General features: G+C 37.4%; 1 protein-coding gene across 20 annotated transcripts in view; it reads left to right on the plus strand.

Moving 5' to 3' along the window:
- The window catches only part of ABI3BP (ABI family member 3 binding protein), a 246,227-nt gene that overhangs the window by 118,641 nt on the left and 112,901 nt on the right, over window positions 1-14,685 (plus strand). For 16 of the 20 annotated variants that reach the window (XM_045193486.2, XM_045193488.2, XM_045193493.2 and 13 more), the window contains exons 10-14: window positions 4,657-4,734; window positions 6,815-6,889; window positions 7,620-7,694; window positions 8,521-8,592; window positions 9,061-9,135. In XM_045193486.2, coding sequence (XP_045049421.2) covers window positions 4,657-4,734; window positions 6,815-6,889; window positions 7,620-7,694; window positions 8,521-8,592; window positions 9,061-9,135 — 375 coding nt within the window. The remainder of the gene's footprint in view (window positions 1-4,656; window positions 4,735-6,814; window positions 6,890-7,619; window positions 7,695-8,520; window positions 8,593-9,060; window positions 9,136-14,685) is intronic. The other 4 variants (XM_045193499.2, XM_045193505.2, XM_045193495.2 and 1 more) reach the window with 3 other exon arrangements.

Here is a 14,685-nt window from a genome sequence, read left to right on the forward strand (position 1 = left end):
TTAAAAATTGGAAAAAATATTACGGAAGGTTTTTTTTCCCAAAGAAGTTGGAAAATTTCTTTTCCAGAAAAGTTGAAGTATTAAAGTTATTAAATCACATTCTATAGGAAAATAGTTATTTAATATAAAAGAATAAATAAATTTACATTTACAACAGAAGAATGAACATTGATCAAATTATCGAAAATACACACAATTATATAGGTACAACTTTCAGATAGAGTAATTGTTATAAGTTACACTTAGTATGCTATTAAGGGACCACAGATACTTTCAATAAGAACTGATGTAAAGGTCAGGACTGTTAGCATTATCATTGACTTGAAATTGCTACAGCTTTCTACTCCTGGAAAGCACCTGATATGATTTCAGTGTTTAACACCATAAAATGTAACCATTTGAAGGGAAAAAACAGCCATACCTTTTGAGAGGAGCCCAGGGAATAAGTGCCGTGGTCACTGGGCTAAGTTACTTACTGCATTTGAGTGTCAAATTAATTCTCTCTGTAGCAGAGGACCTCAAACTCCATCATGCATCAGATGCCCTGGAGGGCTTGTGAACACACAGACTGCTGGGCCCACCCCCGACTTCCTGATTCAGTGGGTCTGGGGTGGGGACTGAGGGTTTGCTTTTCTTACTAGTCGGTGATACGGACACCGCTAGTCTGGGATCCATGGTTCGAGAACCACCCCTCTGAAGTTTCTGGAGACTGTCTTGGGCAATTGATAAATATGGAAGGAGATGGCATGATGTGATAGAAATTGAACAAGACTTAAAATGCAGTAAATATTTTCCCTAAAGCTGACACCAGCTAAGAACTGCAGCACTTACATAATTGGATTGGTAGTATTCAGTCAACAGATACTTCCCAAGCATTGCTCTGTGCCAGAGAGCAAGTTGCTGGGGGCTGTCATGGTGAGTTACACAGGCACAGGACCAGCTCATACTGGGACCTCGGATTTATTTTCCCTTGTTGGAGACCTGACCTGTTTGCTTCTTTGATGGTAGGCAATCAGACTGTAACTGTTTTTAAAAGATGGGAACTCTTCAATTTCCTTAATTTTGAGAACCTACTAGAAGGAGGAACAAAACCTTAAGTGGTTAGGAAGACACTAAATAGGTGGACTATTAGACTTACAATTTTAGAAAAATCTTCAAAGCTTATGCATCACCATTTCCTTAAGTTGTGAAAATAGTTGCCAATAAGTCTTTTTGACTTTGTGCAACCCGTACATTTTTACTGTAAAATATTCATAGATGTTAGTCCTAGGGTGAGTTACCTCCGGGAACGTAGACAAGTGACTCAAGGCTTCTTCTCCTTAACATGTACATCAGACTTGATCAACGAGCTTTGAACTACAAAACCCTGTGACTCAACTCTATGCTGTGCTAACAGCCAGGAAGCGTCCAAATGAAATGCCTTCAGTGAACCTGTGTTTGGCGCCGGAGCTCAGGACTTTTATACTCACTGGGTCTCTGTCTGGAGCCTACATATTGCCTTGTCCTGCATCTAGGAAACACTTGTTCGGAAAGAGGGGAAAAAACAGCCAATCTCTGATTGATTTGGTTCCTAATCTGTCTGTCAAAAGTACAAAACCCAGGATTTGTGAAGGAGACTGAAAATGGCAGTTTTTTCCCCAGAACATTGCTGTCAGTTTTGAATTAAAAGATGTTTTATTCCTTAGTCCTTATTTTTGAGTGATATTCCCAATCCCTCCCCCCCTTTTTTAGAGATTTAACAGTGGATTTTTGTATTTTGTTTAATTTTATTTTTTTGATATAATTCACTAAATCTTCAGGATTGTGATTTTAATAGAGAAAATGCTATGCAAATACTTAAATATGTTTTTTAACTTGTATTTCCGGGAAAACACCTGTCAAATTTAACACTGACGAGTTTCTGACACATTGAAGAGATTGATAGCCAGTATGTTTGAAAATGTCCAGTGAAGCCATCAAATGTACCATCTTAACAGGCTGTGTTTAAAAATCATATTTTAAATTTACTGTATTTTTAATGTGATCATAATTCTTTATATTAACAAGGGAGAAATAAACTTTCCTGGATTTATTTATCACCACAGTTTAGAAAAGCCCTATTTCTAATGGGGTAAATCCCAAAAATAATATCCTCATTCCAGCAGGGCCCATCATGGGACATCAAGAAATTATTAGCCTTTGTTCTAGGAACACGTGGTGTGAACAGTGAGAGAACTAAATGAGAAGGCCAGTGTTACACCCACGTCTCCCAGGGATATACAAAGGGTTTGCCAAAGCTAAGACTCAGCTTGCCAAGAAGTAAAGGAAACAACAATGTTGAAAAAAGGTGCAGAAGAATCAGACAGGAAGAGGAATTTCCTGGGTTGTAAGTCATTCTGATTGCATTTTGCTCCACTATTGCCAAGGCTGCACTCATAAGAAATAGTGTAGGTGAAGGCTTGGGGTTGATAGGAAACATAAAGAGCCCACATTTAAACATTTCTCCATCTACCAGTTTTTCTGATCATGAAGTACAACCCTTAAAAATACAGTATGTCCTTGTAAGAAATTAGTGATGTGTAAAGAATACAAATCCTCTCTTGGAAAGGCAGTTTATCTTTTTTTCCTTTTTCAGCCTAATTTTAAATTAAGGTGATTACCAGCTAAGGGCATGTTTAGACTATAAAAAGCTAAAGCCAAGTGATTTAGCGCATTGCATAGAAGTCTAGGATCTGGAAGTTAAAAATAAATTAAGTAAGTAAGTAAATAAATAGTCCTGGTCAGCCAGGGAACCATCAAGAGCATAGGATATTACTCAGGAAGGAGAGGATTAGCAAATGTGTCCTAAAGGATTAGAGGACACTGAAAAAGAAGAGACCATTAAAGAAAAACCGTATAACCTTACATTTGGGAAAAAATAAACAAACAAAAAACAACCACTTTCCTATGGTACATGCTGAAAATAACAGAACCGAGCTTGCTCATAAAACTGTGTAATCTGATTGTTTTTTTTTTTTAACAATCACAGTGGTTCTAATAGAAAACTATGACTACAAAAAAAGGCAGAAAAAAAGGTTGATCAAATTTAGAAATTTTAAAAATAGAATTTTTAATAAAATTATACTGGATCTGTTTTTAGTTATTCCAGAAATAGAGTCCCTTCTCTCTATGCCCTGCTAAATTAGTTTGAAAGAAAGGTACTAAACATTTCTGTTGTGCAGACAGGCTGTGCAACTTCAGGTGCACCCGAGACACACTTGGCTATTAGGTACGGCAAGTCTGTGGCCTGCGGGACACCTCTTTGCAGCATTTTCAATCATGCCGGACAGGAATTAGCTCTCCTAGAAATCTATTGAACCCTTCTCTAATACACATTAAACAACGATTGGCTTCTATTAACACTGTGAAAGGGAAGACCTTGTCTGTCACACGTATATATATATGTTTTATGCCCTTGTCAACTGAAAAGAAGAAAATGGTCTTTACAACAGAGATATGAACCACAAAAGATTTCAATATCTGCATCCTCAAAGGGCTTTGAGAGCACAAGTTAGAACAACGGTTCTCAAAGGGAGCAACTTTGTCTCCCAGTGGGTGCTTGGCAATGTCCAAATGGAGACGTTTTCAGTTGCCACAACTATGGACGTGCTCCTGGAATCCAGGGGGTAAAGGCCAGAGGTGCTGCTAAACATCCTGCAACCAAGGAAAGTCCCCACAACGAAAAATTATCCAGCCCAAAATGTCAGTAGTGCCAAAGTTGAGAAACCCAAGAAGTATCTGTACAGCCTTAGGTCTCTAAAAAATCCCTCTGATTACAATCAGTTCAAGGTGACACGATCAGGGTATCGCAAAGATATTAATCCTTTCATGCCACTAGACTGTTTCAAGATAGTACAAGTAGGTCACTGATTTTGGGTGCGAAATAACTGAATCAAGTTAATCCTTGGTGTGTTTTTTAAATGGGAAATATCTTAATCACTGGGAATCTCTGGTATAGAAATGTACTTTCTTTGAAAAAGAATACCTAAATTTTAGAAGGAATGTCCTGAAGAGTTGTCTGAAGTGGGGAAAAATGGGGAAAATTTGAGTTTAGTCTTTATACTGAATCCCCACAGTAACCAAAACAAAGGTCTTTGTTAACATGTAGCTCAAATAAATTACTGTTTATTTGCCACAAATATTGTTAAATAATTTAGTTTCCCATTTGTGTTATTTGTGCTTTTCTAAAACTTCAGTGTCATAACCTATTACATGTTTCACTATGCATAGTAATGGAAATTTCCTATTCATTGATTGTTTTTTAATTAGGACTACTTGAATATAAAATTCCAGTGAGTATTTGCAATGCAACATAGGCCTTCCAGAAACTCTATGAATCAGAATGACTTGAGAGTTATCCAAGTACTGGGTTGTGATTTTTTTTTTCTTCATTCCAATGCCAACTTCGATCTTAAAGAATTACTGAGGGTTAATGGGAAGGAACTCTGAAGACTATTCACGCTAATCCCTTGTAAAAATGCACAATAAATTTGTTGACCACCTGGTGAGGAGGTTCAAAAGCAGAATAGATTTCTGGAAATAGTCTGCTGTTTGATTATGTTTTGAATGAATTGTATTTGGACACTGTGTTATAGGAAGTGAGGCAAATTGCTTGTTCTCTGACTTTTTTTTTTTTAGCTAAGAATGAAACCTTGGCATTACCAGCTGAATCTAAAACACCAAAGGTAGAAAAAATCCCTGCACAGCCCATAACAGGTAATGAGATCTTTGTGTTGTTAACTTTGAGAGGATAAGTAATATTTTTTTCAAATGACAAATGATTGACAAGCCTGTATGTTTTTCAGTGAAGAACCAGTAGGAAATTGATTTTGATCATAAACAAAACAATAGACAATTCTAAGTTCTTAATTTAATGTTTGGAAAAAACAACAGATGCAGAATAAACTGTTGAATCATATAACTGCTATGTAATATGGAAACTGTATTGCTCACTCTAAGTGAAATTTGTTACCTCAATATTCTGAATTTTTTTTTCATTTATTTTTAGAGAGGGGAAGGGAGGGAGAAAGAGAAGGAGAGAAATATCAATGTGCCAGAGGAGCATTGATCGGTTGCCTCTCATGCACCCCCAGCTGGGGACCTGGCCTGCAATCCAGTCATGTGCCCTGCCTGGGAATCGAACTGGCGACCTTTCAGTTCACAGGCCAGTGCTCAATCCACTGAGCCACATCAGCCAGGGCTGAAATATTTTTATACGAAAAAGTAATACCTGGTTTTGGTGCTTTCCTTTTATGTAAAGACATGAGACCATTTTTTATTTCTTCACTTTCTCAAGTGGTCAGTGGAGTGGAATGCCAATATCCTTCACAAATCCATAGCTTAACATATATATCATTTAGCAACAGTATCTTTGGAAGATTAACAATCCTAATATAGACAATATATAATAGTTCATTAAAAATGCTTTAAAGAATAAATGTGGGATGCATTTTCCCCAGTTTATCAGCCATTACTAACAAACATTCAGCATTTCTTCTGTGAATGAAGTGCCCGAGACCAGCCCACTGGGGACACATTATTCTCTGAACTACAGGGTTTTTGCCAGAGGGCACCACCTTGTCTAGAACTCAGCAAAGCAAACATCTGGCAAGAATTCCCCAAATCCACATTTATCAAAGTAACTGCAATCTAAAGTAATTTTTTTAATCCATAAAATTGCCAGAAATTGAAGTATTAGTGATATTTACCTTGTACTAAACTCTGGAACTCATAACTATTCCAGAGAAGATAAAGATCAGGGGTGAAATAAAATAACTTGATTTCAAGAAACCAGTGCAGGTAGGGATGTCTCTGACAAAGCAAGAAGTATGTGGTTCTGCCTAAAGGAGAGAGGTGGACCTTCCGTCCCTCACCTTTGTGGGCAGAGGTAAAAGCTGTTTAAGATGCTGAAATAATCTATTTGAATGGGATTCCTAGGTAGTTTTCTGATTTCAATATAATTGTTCAACACCAGTACAAACATAGGCAGGATCCAGTGGATGAGTCCAACTTCTTTTCTGCCCCAAAGATTCTCCCCGATTATGCTTCTTCTCTTGGCATGGTGTCTCATGGGAGAGTCTACAGATCTTTCAGTTCTCAGAATTTTCCACTTCATAAACTCTCGGTCGAACACCGTAACTTGTTATTCAGTGTTACTGTGTTATCACTAGTCCTTGCCCTGCAAAAAATTCCAGAATTGTCTAGCTCACAATTCGTTCCAGATCTCGGTGATCCTGAATTTCATTTCTTAAAAACTATTTAGCGGAGGTTGTCTTTGCCTTTGATGTAGCACTTGGAACAACCTTGTGGCTGAGTGTTTGAACACTTATTTCAATGCCATTACAACCTTTGCATGTTGACTGCAGTTTGAAAGAGAGAAATAATATAATGTAATAGTTCTAAATAAATCTGGGTCATTATTTTATTTCCCCATCAGTTCATTTATTTAATAAACATTTATCATGTGCTGGCTTACTATATCTCAGACATTGTGCTAAGCCCTGAAGATAAAGAGAAAAATAAAAAATTGTGATTAATCTGCTAAGTGTTTTCATGAGGATCAGTTCAGTGTGCTTTTTGTAACACGTGGGAGATGGACCAGACCCAGAAAGGAAAGCCTGGGAGCAGTGTCAGATCAGGTACCTGGAGCAAGCCAGGGAGTCCTTAACAGACAGAACTTGAGAAGCAATGAGCTAGGTGTCAGTTATTAATTCTCAAGGTCAATAAATGTCTTATAGTCTTTGGTTGTTTCATAATTTTATTTTAATTTGTAAAGTTGTCTTTTTTTACCTTCCAGTGTCTCCTGAGTCAATTCCAAGAACCACTAAACCCACTGTATCTAGTGCTTTAGACCTTTCAGAAACAACACTGGGTAATTCTAAGAAGTTTTTTTCTAAAACAAACAAAACCCTCCCAACACTCACAGAAAAGAAAAGTAATGCAATACCTTACCTTTCTCCTCTTCTCTCCCCTCCTTACCAGCAGTAGTTAATCTTCCTATTCTTGGACCAATTTCATTAAAGAGTTAACAACGTGCCTTGATCCTGGTGAATGATATTTAGGCAGCTCTGGAGGCTAGATGCTAAGTGCACACCCTTTCACCAGTCTCTTCGGTTGTAGAGAAAAACAGAATGCCAGCCTTTTAACCCAGAAAGCTTGGAGAGGTGGCGGAAACCTGGAAGTCTTGGCTATGTCTGTGCTTTCTGCTTTGATTGGCTTTTCCAAGTCTTTTGTGTACTAAATATGAGGAGAATCCCCCAAAGTGTCACGCTTTCTAATAAGAATTTTACGTCATGCCTGTTAGCTGCTTCTTGGCCCAAGAGATTCTTACTTGCTTCGTGCTCTTTGAAGAAAAGGAGCAGCATGTATTTTGTTCTGTACTCGTGATGTTCATCCTCCGTGCCACACCATGGCCCTTTGAAAGTGTGCCTTCAGATTTGAACAGCTATGTAGAATTTTTCCGGGGAAAGCCAGCTATTTCCACGAAAGGCATCAGCTGCCCAGTGCACACTCTGTTCTGAGCATGCGTCACACGATCATCGTGAAGCCGCTTGTCAAATCCCGATTCGTGCAGTTCCTAACTGAACTCTTCTTTATTCTAGTGCTCAGCGAAAAGACCCCGGAAAGATTCCAAACAATTCTAATACCTAGGTTTGAATTACCACTGAGCACTCTAGGTAAAAATTATTAAACGCTGCTACTTATTATTACTTTGGAAATTTTATGCATGTTTGAAAGAAGTCCTTAGGCTAATTTATTCAAATTTGTCTCCTCACAGGAAAAAAGAGACACCTGGCTTTTAAAATCATAAGCTCCCCAACACCAAGTTTTTAAATGTTATAAAAGTCTTTGTTCTATAATATAGGTCTTAGAGAGTCTCTCTCTATAACAAATCCTTCCATTGTTTTTCTTTTTGGTGGTCGTATTTTGATGTTATATTTGATTCTTTTAATTCAAAATTATCATATCACTATATAAATTGTTCTCTATATTTTCTCTAAATATCTTTTATTCAATTCTCTTCACAGAGAAAATATATTTATCATTTATGAAGACTCTTTCTTAGAATTCTTCAAATTTCTTTCTGAGCACAATATCAATAAAGTTGTTGGTTGGGATGAGCTTAAATATAAAGCCATGTAGTCACCAAAATTCTATTTTTAATAGCTAGTGGATGGACATTTTTTTTTAGCTCAGATATGTTTGGTGCTTAATATGAGTCTAAATGAAATATATCTAAGAGCACACATATACATAGCTGAAGAAATTAGAAAACTAATTTAATAAAAATGAAAAGAAGAACTCAAAGTCTTCAATTATAGTGGCTTGATTATTTTTTTAAAAAGCTTTATTATATTATCCAGTACTGAAACACAGGATTAAGAAATATAAACAGTCTCTTACTTAACCTGAGTAATTTGCCTTTTTGTGATTGTTTTGGCAAAATCTTTTCTCTGTTACTTGCACCTCAAGTCATAACATTTCTTATGTGTTTCTTTACAGCTCCGAAAAGACTTCCAGAATTCCCTCAGGCAAAAACACCCTTCCTTTTTGAGAAACCTGGGGGCACCTGGGGTAATAACAGCACCTGAAATCTGGTGTTAAGATGTGGGTGGTGACTGTGTAATTCTGGAGAACACATTTACTGGGTCCCATCTCTGCAAATATCAAAGAACTGATGAATTCCATTAACTTGGCCAAACAAGTGGTTGATTTGGTTTAAAAAAAATACCCTATTTGTCTGATTGGATTTCTTATAAATTTAGTAACAATCATTAATCTGTTAATTCTACATAGCTCATTAAGTTAGTTTTTTGTCCTCGAAAATGTTGGGGATATGATGCCGAACTTTGGTCTGTCTCTAGTCATTAATCACTCTCGGGATGGGTACATATTAATTTCATCTTAGTAGATGATGGCTTTTGATTGGATCAGTGTGCTTTTCATTGCAGGATTCTGGTAGTCAGCCACACCAGCAACCTATTTCTGCTTCTTTGTCCTCCCCGCAAAATCTTCAACTAATTCCCTTTCTTTTTGCTGTAGCTTCAAGTGAAAAACCATGGACTGTACCTATAACTAAAACATCTGAAGATTCCAAAGTTCTACCGCCTCAAACTGGTAATTGCATTCTTTTTTAAAAGTAGATTGGTACAAGAGTATTAACTAACTTCTTGTTTTTATTTTTATAGGTTCCTTAGTTGATTATCAATACACTTTGTAGTAAATGGTAAAGCTATAAATCATTCCTGATACTTAAATGAATCTCATTTTTTCCCCTCAGTACAAAAGTAAAATGTTTTTGCATTTGTTTTAAAGATCTGTATTTTAACATCTGGATATCTAATTAGAACTTTGGCTAGCAGACAAACTGTGCATGGGCTCAATGATTTTCTAGAGATCTCTTTAGTGACATGAGAGCAGTAACAAAAGTAAGAAGTCTCATCACGGGTCTGATTTAACAGATAAATTTGTTTCCCTTGCAGATAGATCATTTATTTCTATTTCAGCAATGAACGTTTTTTTAGTGGCAATTATTGCTATTTATTGAGCACCTTTTATGTGCCAAATGTGGTACCAGACACCTGGAAGTGTGCTGTATGACTTGGGGCCCAGGAAACAGTGATAGGACATTGCATTCAGGGTCCAACTTTTCAAAGGGCTTCCAAGCCCCTTTGTCTCCTCAAGTCACCTGAGCCTGCAGATGGAACTCAGCAAACCGAGCTGAGTGGGGTGGGGTAGGTGACTCCCACTGCCCCTCAGACCATACCATATGTTCATCAACAATGAACATTTGAGAGCCTACTATGGGCAAGATATTATCACAAAATCCTAAAATTATTAGCATATTGTGATGCAGAGGAAAGATCACACAAGTCTTGGCATTATGCTGGACTTTATTTCCAATTCTGGCTTTCCCATTAATCATGTACTTTAGCTATTTTCTCTACTTTTCTGGGTCTTAGTTTGCTCTTTTTGTAAATTGTGGCAATTGGCTTTTCTCTCCTGAGAATTCTTGTGTTCTACCACTACAACTGATTAAGGGAGGTAGCTCTCTTTTTTAAAATAGATTTTTCTCAATTAAAAAGTTTCCTACATGTCTTCTTTTTTTTTGATATCTAGCAGTCAACTAAAGACGACTGATATTCAGCATATGAGGATTATAAGAAAACCTCAGAAACCACTTAGTGTGATTACTTCCATGATTTTTGTTTTACTTGTTTGTATTGAAATGTTTTGTGTACCTTTTAGTTGTGATTTTTTTTGAGCACATATAATATAGTATATAATGTAGTTAGCAGTTCAGGTAATAAAGTTATATAACTGATATTTTGTGGAATTCTTCAGTTAGAAGTCCAACTGAGGTCCAGTTTGAGAAAGAATGAGAATGATCCTTCAGATTCATAGATCTTAGTCAAATTATCTTTTCTCTGATATGTGTAATGGAATTAGGTATCAGCAAAAGATACAAGGATGTATCAACTAAAGTAAGCATGTCTATTATTCTAATCTCTCCTGGTTTTTCTCAAATAGGAGAACACCTGAAATTTATCTGTACTTGTCAGCCAATCCAGAGAAGCCTCAGATTGGGTCTTTCTAAACCACAGTTCCCCTAGCCACTGACCCAGAAACTTTAGTGAGGTTATTTAACGTGAATATGAAAATACATTTAGCAACCCAGGTCACCTGAGTCTAAAATCCGGGTCCTGAGTAGGGTTTCACATGGAGCCTCTGGCTCCATTAGCATCACACAGGCACAGCAGCAGTGTGACCACCAACAACTAGTCTGAGGGCATGTGTGATGGTTTGTGTGATGGTGTATCTGCTGCACTGCAACAGGCCCGACCTGCCTCCCACATCCGTGAGCATCACTTCTCCCAAACAAACCTGTGGGGGCTCACTGGACCAGATGACCTCTCAGGTCCCTTTTATCTCTTAGCTTTTGGGTTGTAACATAGGGGACACAGGGTCCCCCAAGGTTTCCCTTGAGCAAGCTCTAGCTTTTGGTGCCTATGATTATACAAGGGCGAACTGACCAAAACCTTAAGGAAACTGTGTGGAGTTTTAATGCCTAGGGCATGAGTTATATACAAAGCCTGAATTGAAGCAAACATTAAGAGTGAAGAGAATATGCTGGGAAGTGACGGTGGTGGAGTTACAAAGGGCCAAAGATAGATGAGATTAGAAATCCCATTAAAGGCAGAGTTCTTTTCACCTTTAATTTCATAAAAGGAGTATTCTTTACACAATGGAATTCTACGCAGCAGAGAGAAAGAAGGAGCTTATACCCTTTGCAACAGCATGGATGAAACTGGAGAGCATTATGCTAAGTGAAATAAGCCAGGCAGTGAGGGACGAATACCATATGATCTCACCTTTAACTGGAACATAATCAGTAGAAGAAAAAAGCAAACAAAATATAACCAGAGACATTGAAGTTAAGAACAATCTAACAATAGCCGGGGTGGGGGGGGACAGCGGGAAGAGGGGATTACAGGAACTACTATAAAGGACACATGGACAAAACCAAGGGGGAGGGTGGAGGTGGGGAAGGGAGGTGGGTTCAGCTGGGGTGGGGTGGAGGGATGGGGAGAAAAGGCATACAACTGTAATTGAATAACAATAAAAATTTTTAAAAAATTAAAAAAATAGTAAATTATTGCTAGTGAAAAAAAAAAAGTATTCTGGTTTTTCCCTTTTGGAATATAAGTAGTGGCTAACGTGGCAAGAAGCAGTTTTATTATTCATCTGCCATAGAACTTCCAACTGTGGACTGCCAGCCTTCTGGGTGAGTGTCAGGGTTGTCATGAGCTCAGCAGGTGATGATTGCAGGCATGAGCATAGCCCAGGTGCTTCCCAGCCCGCCCTTACTGCCTATGATCCTGGACCAGCAGCACTAGCATCACTGGGGAGTTAGTTAAAAAAGCAGAATCTGGGACTGCTCTCTAGATCTGTTGAGTCAGGATCTGCTTTTCAACAAGATCTCCAGGTGATTTGTACGAATATTAAAGTTTGAGAAGCACTACCTTATCATTGTAGTCTGTAATATTTCACATGGTACAGATAAGAACATTAAATGCGGTTAATCGCAGGACAAGAGGACTCAAATCAACACAAGATTGGTTTTTCAAAGTGGTGACTGTTATCTCTTGTTCTTGCCAATACCCGTAATGCTTACATTTAACTCTTGTATAAGAATTCTGTGGCATCTTCCTAACATGCTAAATTTCAAATTAAAATTTATCATATACATTATTTGTGATTTAAAGAGTTGATATAGTCATGCCATTCTTTCATTGATTTCAGACTTTCTTATTTCTTGTGAATGATTTTGTATGAATTTATACGTGTACTAAGTATCTATTTCCTATTTAGTTTCAATGTATATGAGTATTTATTTTATCTTCCAATTACTCACATGGTTTTCAAATGTAATCATTTTGAGAATGAAGAAGAGAAAGAGGTAGAGATAGTATTTGAATCCTGGCCCATAAAACCATTGATCTATTTTTAGTTGTTATATCCTTTGAAGAAATGGTATAATTTAGCTGGTATTAATGGCATTATTATATAGCAAAATTAACACATTTTGTTTTCTCTGTTGGGATACAATGCATCTATATTTACTATGTCAATTCCCTCCAATCAAAGACCAGCAGGAACACACCTATATTTGAACAAAGTTAGGTTTATTTACTCATTGCAACAATAGAAAATACATATGATGAGAAACTGTGGGAACTTTTAGTAAGACGGTGTGGGTAAGGACTTACTGTGGGATTTGGCCTTGTGTTAGGTGATTCCGGGGAGGGTGCAAGTAAGTAAAGCTTTGCTCTCCATAGGATATTGTCCAAAAGTGGAATAATTTTGTGATTGAATAGCTTAATAATTCTTAACGAGAAGACAAGAAGAACAGAGTGAAGCTCAAGTTGTGGTTGGCAAAGAAGCAGGAGTTGGTTACATTAGCCACGCTGTGGTGACAGTCATTTTTGTGTTCACTCATTTGTCTGTGTCCCACTCGATTACAGAGTGCTTTTGTATTTGTCTCGATCCATCTTAGTCACCGAGTGGTCTTGCCGAAATTGGTGTTCTTTCAAATTGTTAGCGTTCAGCAGGAAAACACCAAGCTGAGCTGTGGGGGCCAAACCAGCAGTGGCTGCCAGGGCCTGCTTTTCTCTTTATCAACCGTTACACGTGATTTATCAATACCATTTGTAAAACCCATTTTACTTTGGCATTTACTGCATTTGGTTTCCACATTTACTTCATATTCTGTATCACATCATCAGAGCACATGCTCTCCAAAGGATTTCTGTGTTACTTTTAGATGTAAAAACGTATGTGGAAATTCTAATTTGCATGCTGCACATTGAAATCCCTGGGTCATTTCAATAGATTAGGACAAGAGTAGGACAGGGTATTTGGAATTGGGAATATTCCAGGAAATCTTAGTAGTATAGTCATTAACTATATTCTTGCCCACTTTTGGCCTATTTTTCCTAATCTTTCATTAGTACTGCATTTTGCGATCTCATTATTTGAATTGTATTTTGTATTAAACATTCTCTAAATTACATTTAAGTAGGATCAATTGATTTTGATTCTCTTGGCAAATCCAGTTCTCCTTAAGGTACAGAAAGGAAATTACAAAGATCTGCCCTATTATTACATGCCAGAATGCCAACATATTTATGAAGTCTATATTTCAAAAAAGTTGGCCACATTTCAGAAATACGTTAGTGCTTGTGACAATCATTCAGAACAGTCAATCTCTCTGATGTTAAGTAGAACTGGTCTTGTATTCTATTGGAAGGTGGCCAGCTGACTATGATTTCTGTGTTGTCACAAAGTGAGTTCCAGAAAAGCTCTCAGTGCCTCCCAGTGCCCCCTCCCCGATGACCTGTGCACTGTATGAATGTGCATGTACTTGTTGATTATTTTTTCACTGGAACAGTGTAATTTTGTATATACATAGCAGTTTTCTATTAATAGGTTCAGAGTTGTATTTATACTATCATATACCATTGATCCTTCTGAAGTCTCCAGAGGCAGGGAGAGTAATCCTTCTATTTTATCGTAAGAAGATATGTGAAACACTTGCCTTTGGATAGGCAGAGGGGCAAGAACTAGATGATCATTCATTTCTTTCTGAATCTCTCCTACAAACCGCTCCATGTTACAAGTGAAATAATGTCATATAGCTTCCTCTGAAATTTTCACAGAATAGCGCAATAGAGTAAATGAAATGCTTTCATTAGAGCCAGGTGCCTTCTAGATTTTTAAGAAAGAGCAAGTAGATCATAAGAAAGGGTGGCTAGTCCCTGATGTTTATTCTCATTGTGAATGTAATCACTAATCTGTGAGCTATAGGATGAGACAGAGCTGGCTTAACAACCAGCTCAACTATTTACTGTTTATGTGGCTGTAGACAAGTGACTTAACCTCTTAGGCCCCCAGTTTTCCCACCTATAAAATGGAAATGATATATATTTTTTATTGGGTCACTATGTTTTAGAAACAATGGGTAAGTCACTTAATCTAATTCACAGTACATAAGGGGTGCCCTGTTACCATTCTGTTAATACAGTGGGCTCTTGCATTGAATGCATCTTCTTCCCACCATCCTAAATTTCCTGAAATAGTATAGATGCTTAACAATAATAACAATAA

Source organism: Desmodus rotundus, chromosome 2 (assembly GCF_022682495.2).
Source record: "Desmodus rotundus isolate HL8 chromosome 2, HLdesRot8A.1, whole genome shotgun sequence".
Lineage (NCBI taxonomy): Eukaryota > Metazoa > Chordata > Mammalia > Chiroptera > Phyllostomidae > Desmodus > Desmodus rotundus.